Source organism: Eschrichtius robustus, chromosome 4 (genome assembly GCF_028021215.1).
Source record: "Eschrichtius robustus isolate mEscRob2 chromosome 4, mEscRob2.pri, whole genome shotgun sequence".
NCBI classification, from domain to species: domain Eukaryota; kingdom Metazoa; phylum Chordata; class Mammalia; order Artiodactyla; family Eschrichtiidae; genus Eschrichtius; species Eschrichtius robustus.
The window spans coordinates 57,038,605-57,058,174 of record NC_090827.1 but is presented as its reverse complement, the minus strand read 5'-3'; the positions used below and the strand labels follow the sequence as shown (position 1 = coordinate 57,058,174).

General features: G+C 36.7%; 1 protein-coding gene across 1 annotated transcript; it reads right to left on the bottom strand.

The window, feature by feature from the left end:
• Positions 1 to 3,851: 3,851 nt before the first annotated feature.
• Positions 3,852 to 4,559, bottom strand: NAA11 (N-alpha-acetyltransferase 11, NatA catalytic subunit). The gene has a single exon (XM_068542132.1). It carries the CDS (start codon positions 4,542 to 4,544, stop codon positions 3,852 to 3,854), a length of 693 nt encoding a protein of 230 aa, XP_068398233.1. The 5' UTR covers positions 4,545 to 4,559.
• Between the last annotated feature and the right edge of the window lie 15,011 nt (positions 4,560 to 19,570).

Here is a 19,570-nt window from a genome sequence, read left to right as displayed (position 1 = left end):
ACACAACATTCTATCATTTGATTAGTGTGGAGAAGAAAAGAGCCTAAATAGTTACTATTACTACAGATTATATTAAGAGCTAAAATTTACAGAATAAATAAGTGTGCGTGAGGTATTGTGCTAAGCAATTTACAGGGACTGTCCATTTAATGCTCACTGTGGTGGAGTCTCACCATCTGAGTTTGCACCCCTGTTCTCCATTCACTATCTGAATGACATGCAGTTCTCATCTGTAAAATGGAATAATAGTACCTACTTCAGAGGGAAATTAGGAGGACTAAGTGAGACAATTCATACACAGCACCTAGAATAGTTCCTATGACATAGTGTTCTCATAGTGTTATTAGTGATTTTTATTACCATTTTGTAGATGAAGACCTCCAGTTTCCTTCACCAGCTGCCCTACTCACCATCACTTCTAAATCTTCTAACTTTAACTGTCTCTGGTGCCCAGACCCAAAAGAAGGGAAAATGAAAAGTTATTTCTTTCAGGACTTTCTTCTGTAGGTATTTTAACTCCAGTTCCACACGAGGAATGACACAACTGTGGCAAGATAATACTTTTGTAGTATTAACCTTTTTTTTTTTCCCCCTTTCTTTCTTTCTTCACAGTAGCCTTTTCCCATTCAGGCAGCTAGGTGTATGTCCTAGTAATGCCCTGTTGAATGGGATGGAGGTGAGGGATGGTAACTGAAGCCTTAGACAATTTGGGGGATTTCCAAGTAGAGGGGTCATTTCGTCCAGGCTTTAACAAGAGGTATAAAGGCAGCAAGGTGGCAGGATCCCAGTTTCCCATGCCGAGGTCTGTGCAAGAGCAGAAGACCTATGTGTCATGTGACTAAGCAGACAGCCTTAGACAGCTGCACAGAGTTCCCTGTGCCATGTTATGGAGGGCGGGCAGCAGAGTAATCCCAAGCTCCTAGCTGGACATGGAAGCAGAATTTCTCATAGTCCAGAGCACCACTAGGATGGTTCCCATTGTTGCAGAAACTAAGCTGTGTGGTTCCCAGAACTCCTTCCTCTTCCTCCTGGGCATACAGCTAAACTACATTACCTAGCCTCCCCTGCAGTTAGTAGGGAAAATAGGACTGACTTTCAAAACTTATGTGAACCTCTGTGTATTCTCTTCCCTTATCTGCAAGCTGAATGTATATGAACCAGTAGAGGCCATATGATTCTAGAAAACAGCATTGAATCAGGGGTTCTTCACCTGGGATCCATTAATCAAATTGAGGAGAACCATGAACTTGGATTTGGAACAAAAATAATTCTGTATTTTCCCTAACCTCTAACTGAAACTTAGCATTTCCTTCAATTATGAATGTAGGCCCCAATGAATAGTAATATTTGCAATACTTGTGACTTTATCACCAATACAAATCACAGGTATTTTCATATTATATTACAGCTGTTGGGGTATCTCAAAATACCATTTACACTCAATTTGCTTTTAAGTAACAATATTAGACCCACTGCTAGATTTTTTTTATTACATATGCTAATAAAAAGGCACATATATAACATAAGTTTATTATAAAATAATTTGGTAACAGTATTTCAATAAAATTGGTTTCCTTTGTGATCTCACAGATTTTCATGCCATTAAAAGACAATTTTCTGAGGAGTCCTTAGGCTTCACCAGATTGCCAAAGAGGGCTGAGGAACAGATGGAGTCCTGAATGACTTCATGGAGGAGGGCCCTTCTTTTCCTCTCTCCTTCACATCCCCACCACCCTGCTGACTCATATTGGACTGTGATGTGAGAAATTAGCTGCTATTGTATTAAGTTATTGAGATTTGGAGGTTAATTTTTAGGGCAACTAGCCTAGGCACACTAATACCCTTGCTACCAAAATGGCCCAAACATGGCAGAGAGCACCCAAGACCTGAAGAGGCCTCTGATTGGAAAGGACCCAGAAGGGACTCGTGAGGACCAAAGATTAGATGGAGCCAGTGAAGATGTCTCAGAGGATACTAACATGGAAGGACAGTTTTGCTAAGTACAAGGAACAACTCCTTCATCTTAGAAATAAAGTTCAATTACAGTAATATAACTGCCACACAATAATTTTCTTACTATTATTTATTATTTTCTTTTTCCCTACTAGGGTGACAGTTATTTTTGTTTCTCATATCAGATATTAAGTGCTTTTGAATTCATCAAATTATATATATAATATATAAAACTATATATATACAGTGTTAAAGCAATCTCCAATTATCTTCATTTACTTAAAATCTTACTCAGGTAGAGTGTAACAACTGAAGAGAAGCCAATAACCACGAAGATAAGATTCTGTATAATGTAAACATCAGCCTGTCCTAATCACTGGTGTATACCAAGCGCCAAGCCTCATGCCAGGCATATACGCATTTTTATGAATGAGTAAATTAATCAAACAGCATTTATTTTAATTATATGCAGTGTGTGTCACTCATGACTGGACTTTGTTATGAGAAAGTCGCTGCCTTTTTCATATGTAAGGGTAAGGAGAGTAGGTTTGGAAGTTAAAGCTTCTACACTAAGCCTAAGGGAAATTAGTCTTTTTAAACTACTTTTCAGTGTCTGCTTAGTATTAGTATTAGGGTGTAGTCGGAAGAACCATAATTGTTTTTGTTCTTTGACTTTTCATGTTGATTTTCATACATTCAAGAGTGAAGAATAGCATAATGAACCCCCCAAGTACCCATTGCCCAACTTCAGCAATTATACATGTTGCCATTCTTATTTTATCTATTCCCCCTGCCTTGACCTTTTTTTGCTGGAGTATTTTTTTTTTTCTTGCTGGATTATTTTAAAGTAAATTCTAGGCCTCATATTCTTTCAACTCTAATTATTTCAATATATATCTCTAACAGATAAGAACTTTTTTTTTAACATAATACTACAATACCATTTAGCTCACTTAACAAAATTATTAACAGTTCCTTAATAGCATATACAGTCCATGTTCAAATTTTGCCTGGTCATCTCAAAATGTCTTATATTTGGTTTGTTTAAGTCAAACAGTCTCCACCATGGTTGTGTTTGGTCAACATATCTCTAAAGTTTAATAGATAAATTCCTCCTCCCTCTTTAAAAAATGACATTTATTTGTTGAAGATACCAGGTCATTAGTTCTGTAGAAATTCTCTCATTCTGGATATGGCTGACTGTAGCTTAACATGTCCCTCTATTATTATTATCATTATTTTATTTTAATAAAAATGGTAGTTAGATCTAGGGCCTTGTTTGAATTCAAGATAAATTTTATACACACACACAAAATTTTCTTTTGGCAAGAATATTTCATAAGTGTCACTGTGCACTTCCTATTGCATTTGGAGGCACATAATATTTGTTTCCTTTATAGTGATGTTACACTTGACCAGTGACTTCAAGAGTTGCCAGTCTGATCCATCACTGCAAACTGCTCCAACTTTCACCTAATGGTATTAGTCATTGACAACAATTGGCTAGATCTATTATTTCAAGAGTTGCAAAATGGCAATTTTATAATTCTGTCATTCTTTCTGTCTTTATTAGCTGTCATTCTATAAAGAAGAGATTTCTTTCATTGACTATGTGGATACCCGGAAATACAATTCATACCGAAAAGGCAGGATAAATGCTTGTTTCTTTTACTGAATGTAATCTACTTTCAGCATGGAGTCCTATTAACTTCCAATAGTGAGCAATGAGTTTCCCCCAACCCACTCTACACTCCTCCCCAAGGTCAACATGTGGTTTTCACAGTGAAACCCATCAGGGCTAGAATGGGATGGGATTGGGCTGACCCAGGTATGGTGCAGGAATTTAGGGGAGATAGGGACTGGGTCAGGGAAGAGAGAATACGTACCTTAAGCAGGCTCTAGGAGGTGGAGTCTGAGTCTTCTGAGCTGTCCTGGGCACGGGGGCTTTCTGTGGACTCGCTGGGTTCCTTGCTGTCACTGTCACTATCATCAGTGGCCAGGTTCTTCTCTTGACAGGCCTCTTCGGAACCAGGAAATGTGCTGCCCTGGACCTCCTGGTTCTCCCTGGAGCCCAGCACAACATACCTGCCCTTCTCCTTCAACTCCAGCTGCCTCGTCAGCTCATCTGCCATCTGCGACAGACCCGGCTTCATAGCATAAGCACCTTCTCCATCTGCATAGTATTTGGGTTCCACCTCACTAACCTGAAAGTTGAGAGCGTTAGAATAGAGGTGCAAGGCTGCCCGGTTACTCTTCCTGACATGCAGGGACACGTACTTGGCATTAAAGTTCTCTATCATGGCCCTGGAGGCCTGGCCCATCAGCTTCTGGGCCAGACCGAGGCGCCGGTGTGAACGCTTCACAGCCAGGGAGCTGATATGTCCGTGGGGGACATCATCTGGGTCCTCCTCCATTTTGGCCAGGACGTAGCCCACAGTCTTCCCGTCCTCATCCTCAGCGATGTAAGAGAGCTGGGGCCAGGAAAGGCCATGGTAGAAACAGTATTTCATCCGGTAGTTCTCCGGAAGGCAAAGGAGGTTGCAGGGTTGCAGGTTCATCAGGTTGTCTGGTCGAGCACTGCGGATGTTCATAATGGCGGCGGGTAGCGAGCCGGCTCTGACGGCGGAGACTGGGAGACAGGGTACCGCCAAGCACAAGGGACACTGCCTTAGGGGCTTGAGTCCAGGGGGGCCGAAGCTGCGAGGCCGGATGGCGGGAAGGCAGGATAACCAGAGACGGAAGGGGCGGTGCTAAGATACGGCTTCCGGAAGTGTCCGCCTAGTCCCAGCCAATGAGGTTTTCACTTCATTGTGCGTGTGCGCACGCATGGCTGAGGGGGTGGGGCAGTGGAGTTCATTATGCTCTAAATGGTTTTTTTTTTTTTTTTTTTTAATTTTATTTATTTATTTTTGGCTGTGTTGGGTCTTCGTTTCTGTGCCAGGGCTTTCTCTAGTTGCGGCAAGCGGGGGCCACTCTTCATCGCGGTGCGCGGGCCTCTCTTGTTGCGGAGCACAGGCTCCAGGCGCGCAGGCTCAGTAGTTGTGGCTCACGGGCCCAGTTGCTCTGCGGCATGTGGGATCTTCCCAGACCAGGGCTCGAACCCGTGTCCCCTGCATTGGCAGGCAGATTCTCAACCACTGCGCCAGCAGGGAAGCCCCTCTCAATGGTTTTAATACAATGTTTGATCCATTGTCATCATTATTCTTTTCTTTGTTTCAATTGTAACGTTTTAATTTGGATACATCTGTATAAATGTTCACGAACTGTATAAACCCGTGTAACTGGAGTTTAGAGCAAGAACTAGAACACTGCGAGGACCCCAGAAGCCCCCCCTTGATGCCCCCTTCCAGTCCTCCTTGCCTCATGTCCCAAGAGTAACTGTGACCTCGATTTCTAACAGTCTTTATATACATGGAATCATAATGCATACACTGTTTTTGTGTCTTTTTTTTTTTTTTCCATTCGATACTTGTTTCGGCTACCTTGTTGCGTGTAGTTGGGAATTCTTTATACTCTTTCCTGTTTGATATTCCATTGCCTAAACATATCATAACTTATTCACCCATTCGACTGTTGTTGGCCATTTGTATTATTTTTAATTTAGGAATAGTAGGAATAGTGTAGCGAAACGTTCTGGAGCATGTTTTTGTTGACCCATGCATATTTATCTACAATTAGAATTACTGGGTCAAAACATAACGTCATATTCAACTTTTATGTAAATACTGTCAAGCTATTTTCCAAAATGATTGCTGCACATTTTCATCAACATTTGGTATTTCTCATCTTTTTCATTTTAGCCAAGGTGGAGGAGAATGGTAGTATTATATTGTGGTTTTATTTTGCATGTCTCTAAAGAAGTTGAGCACCTTTTTTACATGCTTATTAGCCATTCTAAATTCTTTTTTTATGAAGTGGTTGTTCAAGTCTTTTGTTCATTTTTCTATTGGGTTGTGTGTATTTTTCTCATTGATATTTAAGAGTTTTTAAAATATATATATTCTGAATATGACTCCTCTGTCAGATATATTTATAGTGAATAGCATCCTCCCTTACTGGTTGATTTTCATTCTCTTAATGGTTATTTCTGACACCAAGTGGGAATTTTAACATAGTCCAATTGTCCACTTTTTTACATTTCATGGTTAATGCTTTTTTGTGTCCTGTTTAAGAAATCTTTGCTAACTCCAAGGTCCCAGAGACATTCTTCTATGTTTTCTCCAGAAACCTTTATTGTTTTACATTTTATATTTACATATGCAATCTGTTAGCATTTATTTTTGTGTATGCTGTGAGGTAGAGGTTCAGCTGTTTTTGCTTCCATGGATATTCTAACCATCTAGCACCATTTATTGAAAAAAAATCACCTTTCCTCCACTGTATTGCATTCTTGCCTTTGTCATAAATCCTAAATTGCATTTCTAGATACATTGCAAAAATTGTATACCACCTTGATATAGCAAGATATGTGGTATTTCTTTAATAGTGCAAAGAAGTCATATTTTATTAGTACCACTTGCATGTAACCTGACTGTAAGCCTTAGAATTATCTATGTATCTTATACAGTCTTCCTTTCCCATTTCCTGTCATATCATTACCTGGAAACTCAAACACCAAAATTAATTCTGTTGTGATTAGATAGTCTCTTTTCTTGTATCATTAGCTAGGTCATGGTTATACTCTAACTCATGTAGAAAATGTGTGCAGCATTCTTTCCAATAAGGTTACACACTCCTTTACTAGCTGAAGTAGTCTACAGCCATGTGATTTGTGTAACATAGCTTGAAAAGCCACTATTTTTTTGTTGTAATTTAACACTTAGTTGTGTTTTCATTAATAAGTTTTTAAGATTTAAGATAAGACTTTATATCCTTGATGTTTTGATTGACTCTATACATTAAAAAAGTTATTTGCCAGTATTATTTCCATTCAGAAATTTCTGTTTTATGTTAAACGTCACTCCATGGGCAAGGATATATGTTTTGAGATGACATGACTCTAAAAGCTTAATCCAGAAAGTCATTTGGTTCTTCTATTATAGGTTCTTCTTTAAAAAACATGGACTATCAGAATTTGAGTTCATTGTGGTCTTCTATAGAACAGTGTATCTTTACTGGACTTCCTAAAGTGTAGGCTTGACAAATGAGGCAGGTGTGACAAAATAGACCAACTTAGAAAAACTCAAAACTCACATATCAATTATGTATCTGTCATTTATGTTGTCATCACTTTTGTTTACCTTTTTCATTCCATAGGCCATGAAAGCAGGATGAAGAAGATCCTTGGGCCTGTACAAATTTGGGAAAAAGAGTCACCCTATTAATCAGTAAGTTTTGTTTGTTTGATTCTGTTCTGGGTTGTACTGGAAGAGGAAACAAATTAGAACAAAGATCCACTGCTATAAAATATTCAGTAGTATATAGCAAGCAGGATCAGGATAGCAAGGGGACAGTATTGGGAATGACAGAAAAAGAAGGTAACACCGTAGCATGCAATGCTGGAAGATCTTTAAAATTAAGAACATCTCTGCTAGGTTTCTTGCAATGTCTAGTGGATAGAAATGTGAGGGATTCTTTTTAAACATGTTCTTGAAGTAAGCAGATGATTCAGCATTGTAATTGATCCAGAATGTGATATGTAAGCAATGCTTGTAATGATCATTGTGTGTATGGGAGAAGAGCCTGGGAAAGCTTCAGAGAAACATAGCATTTGCTTTGATTCTTCCTTATCTTTTCAGATTTGGTTCAAATATCCTCTTTTTCATGTAGTCTTTTTAGGCTTCTATCCCCCTGGAAAAATGAATTACTTTCTTATTTGTGTGCTCCTCTCAATCATATCTATGTTTTATGTGTTTCATTTACTTTATTCTTAATTCCTATCTTCTTTGGTTCTTGAGGATATGACTCTGTCTTATGAAAATAGTTTTTTTCCCTAAGGACTAGCAAATTGTATGCCTCGTAGTAGGTCTTGAATGGATGCTTATATAATGGATATGTAATTAGAGGTATAAATATATTAAGACAGGCTAAGCAGATCCTTTCTTTAGGCAGTCCAAATAAATTGTATGATTATAGTACATATTTTTATGTAATGATATCCATTATTGTTGCTAAAGTGTGTAATGAGAAAATATGATGGTACTTATGCTGCATCACTTTCTATACTTAGCATTATTTTCCCTAACCAACTACATTATGTACCAAGTGCTATGTCTAGGCTACTCAGAGATGTGCAGATCATTTTCATTATATAAAAGAAAAGTAAATTGGACATAATTTAGCAATCAGTTTACAGCTCTAGATTTCTCTTTTATGCCTGGGAAGTGAGTTGGTCATTGTCTATTGTACTAATACTCATTTTCGACTCCTCACCCATAAACTATGTGTCTCAGACTTACTTCCAGGTAGATTTGCTCCATAGGAGGCCCGGGAGGGGGTAGGGGAAGGGAGGTGGGAGAGAGGGGGAATGGGAGAAACCAGGGTATTTCTCCCCCTACTAGCTTATCATTGGGTGGCATCTTCCTGCAGTGGCTGGTTTCCACGGTGCTTTTAGCTCCCCACTAGACAGCCTCTGCTTTCCCACCCAGTAATCATGGCTTCTAGTCTCTGGTAATAAGACTTTCTCCTTTGTCCCTCCAGCCCTAGAAGTGGTAGTGGTTTCTTGCCATTGCTAATCTTTTGGTTGCTTCACCATCCCCTGTTGGCTTCTCAGCTCTTCCATCAGTCATTACCCATGTATTAAATTTCCTCAATTTAAATTACCTGGAGGGGTTTGCTAGCTGGTCCCTGACTGATAGAAATTATAGTAATTGACTATGGTTTTAATGTAAATTAAAATTTTATGTTATTTTTCTCGGTCTGACATATAGAACCTAAATACTGCAGCCACTTAGAATGATAATAAGACAAAATATTTAGAGACAGTCATGGATTCACTGTTCTCAGGTATGGGAAGGGAAGACCTCTTTAGACTAATTGAATTCCTGCTGACAGAGGTACCAGAAACCTGTGCCGTCAGTTCCATATTATTACCATGTAAGTGTCCCAGTTGTTTCTAAGTACCAATAGGAAGTCAAGCACTATAAGGGTTTTGGAGATTGTCAGAAGTCACTTGTAGTTAGTATTGTGTCAGAAGCAATTTGTATGCAAGCTCCTAAACATCATTGCATGGAAATAGAAGTAGAAGTGAAGATGGCAATAGAGAAGGAGTGATGACCAGAGACTAACTGATTCATCTGAAGAGAAGAGCTCTTTAAGAAATCATGCTGGGCATAGTGAAAAGAAGTTTGACTTCCATTCTTGGTTCAAATATTTATTTAGCTGTGATCGTGGGCAGACCACTTCTCTTTGGGGGGATTTTTCTTTTCTCCTCTAGAGGATAGAAATCTAAATATTAACCCTGCTACTTTGTTTTGAGAATGAAATGGGATAATGTATATAAGAGCTTCATGCAAAGGACTATTATTATTATCAAATATAAATTTTTTTTAATGGAAGAAGTTATCTTGAAGCCCTGAAAGTGCTGACTGATAAATATACTTGATGAGAACAAAAATTTGGGTCAAGGTGAAGGAAATATAGCAGACGCAGAATGGCAGACATTATGAATACGTTTCAAAATAACTAGATTAAGAAAAGTAGTACTGGAATGACAAAAAAGCAAGGGAACAATAGTCTCTAGGTTTTGAGAGGACACAAGAGGAAAAACTAATTTATCTCACATTTTCCCATTTAAATCTTGTAATTTGTTCCATTGTTAGTTACAGAATCAGCCTTTTTAAAAACCTCACTGACACATTTTATTCCATGATCTCTTTGGAGCATTGGATGCAACCAAATGCTCTCATCGTATTGTGAAGTAAGAAGTAGAGTGATTAAGTGAGAGAAATAAAGCTACTTGAGAAATTAGTCATGGAATTTTAGAGAGAACTGAGGATGCCAAATTCCTACATAAATTGCTTTTGGTTTCCTGGTGTGCAACTAGTTGCCAACATTTATAAATGATGTTGCTTTATAATCTCCATGCTGCATGGTCCTGTCACTTTGAAAGTAGCTGATTTAATTATTATTTTGTGTGTGTGTGCGTGCGCAGAATTCAGCCACTTAAAGAGTGACTTCTTTCTCAAACTCAAGGAGCTAATAACCCTTCTCAGTAATTGTCTATGGGGAAAAGCTACTTTTGTTTTTCTAGTGTTTCTTTCAAAAAGAAATTTCATTTAACAACCATGCCAAATGTAGTTTTCTTGTTGGGTTGAACCACATGATATCTTGAATCTTTTCTAGTTCTAAAGTTCTGTAACTGTTAGTCTAGCACAGATGAATTTGGCTGTTGTTGGAGTGGGCTGGTGGGAATCAAAGAGGAGAGGGATGATGTGGTGACATGATCCTGTGATATTAAGTTGAAATTCACTAAATGAAAATCATTTCTTCTAACCTAACAGCAATAACTATTAAAATGTTTGCACCAAAAGGGGAAAACTGGTGGATTCTCTTTTCCTCAGTGTTAGTGAAAAGTCTTTGTAGCAAACAATTTGCTATCTTTCTCAAGCCACAAGAGTAACATATAAACAGTACCACCCTGTTTACAACCATTTCTGTAGCTCTCTAGGTTACAATTAATTCGCATAGTAGAATGTGTTAGAAGTGTCCAATAATTTAGGGATACACAGTGATTCTAACTGATTATGAGAATTAACACTTTGTGAAACCTGATTTAGCATCAATTTGTTATAAGTGATGAGTGTGCAAGAGACATGGGTACATCTGTACAAAGTCTTACTGCAAAGTGTAGTTCCCGTCATAGCTCTAGGTCAAATAATTGGCTTTAGCTATTGTGGTCATCAAATTCAGGACTAGCTTTGGAGAAGCATAATTAGATTTGGAAAAACCAGTGTAAAAACAGAGAACTGACTTACTTTCCAATATTTCATCCAGAAAAATCATGAGTTCAGGTTTGATGGAGTTTCTCAGGACCCTTAGTACAGTAATTTCCCAGATTCATCATTCAAGATGTGTAATCAAAACAGCTCCATGTTATGAACATAGGTTGTGTGTTTCAACTGGATAAATAATTCATCCACAGTCAAGTTGTAAGTTAAACACTGGTTTATGATTCATTTTTTTAATTAATTCAAGAAATGTGAAGCATATTTAAAATTTTTCTCTCCCTCAGTTTTCTGCCTCTGTGTCTTTCTCTCTCACTTTTGTTAGCACTTGGGTTTTCTCTCGGCTTCACTTCCCCAACACAGCACAGATTGAACATGCAAAGCACACAACACAGAAGAAAGACGACACCTGGGTCACTAGTCTCCTGGCTCACTTTGCTAATCTGCCTCAACTGCCATCACTAATTAGGTTGAAGAGATGACTACAGCCATGGCTGTTACTGCTGTTGCTGTATTTAAATGCAGTTGGAGAGCCATACATAATTTTTTTTTCCACTTGATGAACTTATTATTCAATTTCTAATCTAGGAAGACAAGAGATTAACTTTCTGGAATTTGGGGACCTTTTTACAGGATTATGTACTCATAATGGTGAAATACATCTTCCATTATAAAAGGGTGTTTATAACTTATCTGCAGAGTTTGATAGATAGTAAAATAAACACTCATGTACTCACCGCTGAACCTAAGAAATAGGCTAATGCCAATACCTTTGAAACCACTTTTATAACCCTCTCAAATATCTTCCTCCCCCAGAGGTGATCTCAACCTTGGCTTGTACAGTACAGTACAGTATTAACCATCAATATCTGTCCTTAAATGACCTATTATTTGACTTTTCCTATTTTAATAATTATATAAGTAAAGTCGTAGTGTGTATACTTGCGATTTGCAATTGTTTTGCTCAGCAAGCTTTTGAGACTCATCCATGTTGGTATATTTTATTTAATTTTATCATAGTCTAGTGTAACATTGCATGACTACAAAGAATTAATTTATTAATTCATTTGCCACCCATGGAGATTTGGGTTATTTCAAGGTTTTTTGTTGTTTTTTGCTATTACAAACTGTGTTATTTTTCTATTGCTGCATAACAAATGACCACAAACTTAAAGACTTAAAACAGCACAAATTTGTTATAGTTTTGTGGGTCTGGAGTCTCGGTGTAGCCTGGCTCAGCTGGTTTTCTTTGCTTAGGATCTCTTAAAGCAAAAATAAAGATGTTGGTCAGGGCTGCAGTCGCCTCAGACGCCCACTGTCCTCTCCCAAGTTTAGTTCAGTTGTTGGTAGAATTTAGTCTTTTGTAGTTGTTAGACCGAGGTCTCCAATTCCTTGCTGTCTGGCAACTGCAGACCTTTCTCAGCTTCAGGGTCCACCCACCTTTCCCTGGCATGTGAACTGTTGCACAACATGGCATTTTGCTTATTCAAGGCCAGCAAAAGTAATATCTTTAGTTTTGAATCTTTTCTACCTCTTTTCAAGGCTCCCTGATTAGGTCAGGCCCACCGAGAGTGACATTCATTTGGATTAACTCAAAGTCAACTAATCAGAGACCTTAATTACTTCTGTGAAATCCACTCCTCTGTCATATAATGTAACACAATCATGGAGGTTATATCTCATCATATTCACAAGTTCTGCTCACACTTAAGGTGAGGGCATTATACAGGATACCAGAGAGTGGAAATCTTGGGGGCCATTTTAGAACTCTGCCTACCACATAAACAATTCCGTAAATGAATAATCTTGAATATGTCTCTTGTTTATTTTCTTGTAACTGTAGAAGTTTTTTAATGTTTTCTAACTCTTCTAAGTTTGGCTGAATTGTTTCAAAATGGTTTTAATCTATGCAGCCACCATTAAGAGAGTTTCTCTTCTATGCGTGTTCAGTAACAATTAGAATTTATATTTCAATTAATTTTTATAATTTTCTTTATTAAAGTCTTGTCCATCATTTGTTAGACTTACTCCTAGATCACTCATATTATAATTTTTAAATTACATTTACTAAATCTTTCTTGCTAAAAACTTTTATGTATTAATCATATTCAGTGAACTCACTAGATTATCTTATTGTTTTTAGTAATTTGTTTGTAGGTTTTAAAAAATTTTCTATGTGGACAAATGTGTCATTTAACTAATAATGACAACTTTTCCCCCTTTTCAATCCTTCTGTTTTGTATTGCCTTTTCATATCTTATTGAGCTGGGTAGGTCCTCCATATGATGTTGAATAGAAGAAATAATAAGCATTATCTTTTCTTTATGATTTTAGAGGTAAAGCTTTTAATGCTTAGCCATTGAATATGATGCTTACTATATGTTTTGGGTGGATGTCCTTTATCCTTGTCCTTGTCTTCACAAATTGATGTAAAATTTCAAGGGTTTTCTAACAAAACCTCAATAGGGACTTTGAGGAATTCGACAAGATGATTGTTAAATGTATATGAAAGATGAAAAGATTCAGAATAACCAAGATACCACTGAAGAAAAAGAAAAATATGTGGGAACATGACCTACTAGATACCAAAACTACTTATCAGAGATAAAGAGGGTCATTTCATGATGATAAAAGATCAATTCATCAACAAGACAACAGAATAGAACAATTCCAAAGGTTTATGCAACTAATAACAGAGCTTCAAAATACATGAAGCAAAAACTGATAGAACAGAAATAGTTCTCAATTATAGCTGAAGATTTCACTGTCTTGCTCTAGTAACTGATAAAACATATAGACAGCAAATCACTAAATATATAGAACACTTGAACAGCGCTATCAACCAACTCTATCTGATTGAACTTATGGCACAATTTATCCCCAAATAGCAGAATCTGTAGTGCACATGGTACAGTTACCAAAATAAACTGTATTGCGGTTCATAAAACAACTCAATACATTTAAGAATATTTAAATTATACAATTCCATTTCTGACCACAATGGAATTAAGTCAGAAATAAATAACAAAAGATACTGGAAAATAACCAAATATTTGGAAACTATACAGCATATTTCTAAATATCTTATGGGTCAAAGAAGAAATTACAAGGGCAATTGGGCAGTATTTTGAATTGAATGTATTAATACTTAAAAAAAAAAAGATGTCAATGGTATTTCTAATGTTATCATTGTTAGATTGGGTGGTGGGTTCACAAGTGTTTGCTTGTTATTATTCTTTAAGGCTTTAATATATGTTGCATATATACTTCAGTTTATTAAAAATATACAATTAAAAGATAAATGTAAAATTATCTGAAATAAACATGTGGAGAATGCTCTGAAGAAAGACTGTATAGGCATAATCCAAAGTGGATTGGGGCTAAATATACCCATATGATAAATTTCAAGCTTTCAATAATAAAGAACATTAAATCTCAGGCTACATTACATAGAGTCACTTGGTTAATTGTTGCTATTTTTACTTCTAAAAACGTGACCTTGAATAACACTTAAGAACATACCACATCCCATGCTTGTTGCAAGTTCAGGTTCTCTGTAGTCTTTGTCAAAGAATAGAAAAGGAACATATGTGCTCCGTGCAGTTGCTTGTATCATTAGGAAAAAAAAAAAAAAAATCCACAGCATCTGCAATTCCTTGTTTAATTAGATCCTGAAGCAATGGCTGCAGCTGAGCCATTTATTGCTTCTGTAAACCAGAGGCAATAGAGGGAAGATGATTTTCCTAACGTCACTTTTGAAAGGGGAGTATGATGGTAACAGCATAGGTGGGAGAACCCAGAGTGAAGAACTTAGACTGACCTCTGATGTAATGGAAACAACTAAAGAGAGGCAGCATGTTCAACATCTGGTAGCAAGGCATATGAAGTGGGGATAAAAACTGTGATGTCAAAGCAGGAAAAACTCAGATTTTACTAGAGTCACCAACCAAAGGATAATTATCAGTAAAATGTCAGCTCCTAATTCAGTTTTTATCGTAATATAATGAGTAAATACCTGCATTCTTAAGTCATATTTTAATTTAATATGAGATATTTTTTGGAATTGTGTGTATAAAGAATTTTCCTGAGATATGCTCCTCAACACAAGCACAGATTGAACCATTGTTACTCTATTAGATTTTTCTTTGAAGTCAATGGTTACATGTTTTTTTTATTGGTAATTTTTAATTATTTTTGGATAAAAGATATAGTCTTCAAATAGCTGTAATTCCCTCAGGCAAATATTTACCATAACAAAATATTTGCTGCCCAAAATCATTATATGTATTTTCCTAGTCCTTGAAGATTAAAGTGTAAATAATCCTTCCTTCCCAATATTGATAAACTTGTTTTTTAGATTCAAAACTTGCTTTAAAAAAAGATTATGTCATAAAGATTGCATAGAATATTTTTACTATTGGCTATAAAATATATCTTTAAAAACTCTTAATATTCACGGTACCTCAGAAAAATGACATTTTCATAACACTAAATGGAACCAGAAAAGCGTGTCAGATTTATAAAACTGTTTATTCCTACAAAACTATGAGAGTGGAAGGCTTTTAAAGAGGGCTGGCATGAGGCACTTCATTATTTTGAATGCCCGATTAATGTTCATAGTTTTCCGTTGCTCACTTTTATGTGGAGGTTGGTCTGAAATGCAGTATATTATGCAATGGTTTTGTCATGTATCAGGGATGATATTAACAGTCTAATGCTAAACAGGTTCTGAGGAAATGAAGAGGGAAAAAAATGACTTACTATATTTACCCTGAAACAAGATTCAATCTGCCACTGTGTTTAATGCTATATTTTTCATTATCTCACAAGCATATGTTGAAACCGCTACAGATGATGAAGTTAGCTGCTGGGCAGAGTTATCACCAATGCTTTCCATCTTTATTTTAATAAGAGGAACGAGCAAATTGTTTGTGACCTTTGTCAAGGGCTTCCTGGAAGATAGGAAACCTAACCACAAAATCACTAGCCTGGAGCCCTACTGAATATTCAAAACCACCATTCCTAGAATAAAATGTCTTATAACAAAGCTATTGTTTCTGATAGAGTCTTGTCTTGAACAAAAGGTCCAGCTAAAGGTAAAATATATTTTCTTTTTTTTCTTTAAAAATATTACATGTGTAATATTTGTTAGCGGTTGTATTGGGTCTATAAGGAAAACACATTTCCCTAAGGTCAACGGATCCTTAAAAATAACAATGCCTGCTACCACTCAAGACACTGGAATCTTAGCTAACCCTGACACATTTTAAAAATCGAGCCTCCTGGGTTAGACGGAATCACCATATCTAAATAGCAATACATAGTAGCATCTATTGAGCACTTACCACTGTCGCTGTGCTAAGCTCTTTACTTGGTTATCTCATATAATCCTTACTCCGGAGATAAATCCTGTGATTATCTCTGTTTTATAGATTGCTGAACTGGACAGAGAAAGACCAAGTAATTTGCCTAAGGTTACCCAGTCAGTGTTGGAGCTCAGATAATGAAGCTCAGACCCAGCTCATCTGATTCTGGGTGCCTCATTACTGCACTATACTGAAGGAATCTGGATTTCCCAAATTGCTGTCTTTTGGGATGACCTTAGTTATTATATAAATGATATATATGGTATTTCTGTCAATTAAAGCATAAAAGTCTTTGGCTTCTGTGGCACACACTCAATTATCCCACTAAATTTGTAAGAACAATGGATAGCCTATGTTTCCCTGTAGGAGGATTGCATTTCCGTCCTAGAATTATCATAGCCCACCTCTATCTTGAAAATATTTTAGACAGATATTTGGTACTATCTGGAGAACAATATATTAGATGACACCCACTTTACTGCTATGGACTAAATGTCTCCCCACAAAACCCTAACCCCCAGTATGATGGTATTTGGAGGTGAGGCCTTCGGGAAGTAACTAGGTTTGATGAGAGAATGAGGGTAGAATCCTCATGATGGAATTAGTGTCCTTATAAGAAGAGAGCAGAGAAACCTCTCTCTCTCTCTCTCTCTCTCTCTCTACCACGTGAGGACACAGTGAGGAGGCAGCTCTCCGCAAACCAAAAAGATGACCCTCAGCAGATACTGAATCTGCTGGCACATTGATTTTAGACTTCTCAGCCTGCAGAACTGTGAGAAATAAATGTTTGCTGTTTGAGCCACCCATCCTATGTTATTCTGTTATAGCAGCCTGAACGGAATAAAACAGATGTCATTCACTTTATTGTCATTACACAAGCGAGAAAGTCTAAGCTAATATAAGCAGGTGTTTGCAAGTTATCACGAAGAACTCTGAACTAGGAGTCCAAAGACATGGCTTGGTTTCTTCTTTCATTGAATAACCACGTATTGCTCACTCAATCTCCTTATGAATTGATTTCTTAAAAAAAAAAAAAATGAAAATCACTTTTCATTTAAAAATAAAACATAGTAATTTCTTTTTTAAAATATTCACAAAAAATATCCTTTTTAAATGCACTATAAATACACTTTTTAAATGCACTTCCATATCACTATTTCATAGGAACTCCACTCTCTCATTATTAAATAGATATTTCAAGAGTTATATTATGAACCAGTACGTTGAATTTGCCCAAACTAAATGACTAAAGCCCCTGACACTGAATTTCAATCATATAATTTTATGTATGTGCATCTGTTAGTTGAAAACTTGGATATACACTGTCAAAATTTTTTAAACTGAAAGCTGTTTTGTAACATATTTTAAATGGAAAAATGGAATACAGTGTTATTCTCTTAGCTTGTTTCATTCTTGTTTGTTTTTTTTGTGGTTTTTTTTTAGCTTCAGCAAAGAATTCTTGTCACCACATTAAAGAAATATGGACAGTCTTCAGCAATGAAATTGATAGTGAGCAAAAATGAAAATAAAACCGTGGTTAATCATAAAAGACATAGTGAGAAGAGCAAAATTAGGGTTTGGAAGTGAGGAAAACCTATAAGCAGTCACTTTTTAAAGAGTTATATCATTGGAACAATGTTGTTTAGTCCAACCTGACAATCCTATAAGCGATGACATACCAGTGGCACCTACTGATTCAGGTCCTCTTTACAGGGTTAGTCCTGAATGGCTTGACCTAATTTGAGCATGGCATATCTTTTCAGCTGTCTTAAATCTCTCAGGTCCATTTTTACTGATCATTATTCAGTTCTGATCTGGCCTAGCCTCTTAGGGGCTACACATGAATCTTTCTACCAGTGACCTCACTACCAGAAGCACATTCACGGAAGAACATGAAAAATAGCTGTCCTGGTATGAACTGGCTCCCAGGTGGAGTGCCCACGTGCTTTGCCTTGGGCTAATGGTCAGGACTCAAACAGATGTGATGGGAAGTCTCATTGCTGTCTTATCAATTTATGCCGATTGATTTAATACTGTAGTGGCTGCTACAGGAAGTTTGCCAAGGAAAATACAACTTGAAGATAATAATAGCGATATACTCTAGACTTCCATAAAGAAATTCTGAGAGAAGGAATGTTACCTGAAAGTGGTCTCCTACTCATATGTCTTTTTTTTTTTAAGTTGAAGTAGAGTTGACTTACAACGTTATATTAGTTTCAGTTGTACAAGAGAGATTTAATATTTTTACAGATTACGCATCATACAAACCGACCACCATGCTATTGACTATATTGCCTGTGCTGTACATTACTTCCCTGTGACTTATTTATTATCTAACTGGTAGTTTGTGCCTCTTAACCCCCTTCACCTATTTCTCCCATCCCCCACTGCCCTTCCCTCTGGCAACCACTACTATGTTCTCTGTGAGTCAGTTTCTGTATTGTTATGTTTGTTCATTTGTTTTGCTTTTTAGATTCCACATGTAAGTGAGAACATACTGTATTTGTCTTTCTCTGTCTTAACTTATTTCACTAAGCATAATACCCTCCAGGTGCATTCATGTTGCTGCAAATTGCAAGATTTCATTCTTTTTTATGGCTAATATTCTATTGTGTGTGTATATATATATATATATATATATATATATATATATATATATATACACACACACACACACCCCACAACTTTTTTATCCATTCATCCGCCTTCTTGTGTTATCATAGACGCTATCTTTTGCTGTCGGGATTGTAGTCTGTTTACACTAAGGTAGAAACCATTATTAAAGGAGTAAAAGTGATGTAAAATAAAAGGAGTGGAATTTGGAGTCAGGAAAGCTAATTCCAGGCTACCCGTTGGGAGGGTCCAGATAAACCTCTCTCTGAGACATTTGTGGTTAGAGTTCTGCAAAACAGGGCTCTTAATTCCTACTTCATAAGACACTTTTTAATATTAGAAAAAAATATATTAAAGACAGCATATATTCTAATAGGCATTAAGTGATCAATTAGTGCTTGAATATGCTTTTATCTAGAGGCAAACATATTTATTCTTGTTTTATAAATGTAATTCTGACTTTCTGTAACATACAGAAACCGTTGCTGATCCTAGTATGAGTGTTACACCTATTCATTCATTCACGTTGCATATTCAGTAAATATGTGTGCACACTGAAAAGTATGCATAGGAACACCCACATCCATATTCGCCTCTGAAGTCAGATGCTTTATGGACTCTCTGAAGCCCATTTGTTTTTTTTTCTCTATGTCTACAAATCCTAGAATAAGACATTTTGATTCAGAGCCTCTATTTCATGACATTTGTTTGGATGATTAAATTGATATAGCAGCACTAATAATGCTATCTGCC

Excerpts from the sequence above, each read along its gene's own strand:
- NAA11 (XM_068542132.1), bottom strand. The coding sequence starts at position 4,544 with ATGAACATCCGCAGTGCTCGACCAGACAACCTGATGAACCTGCAACCC.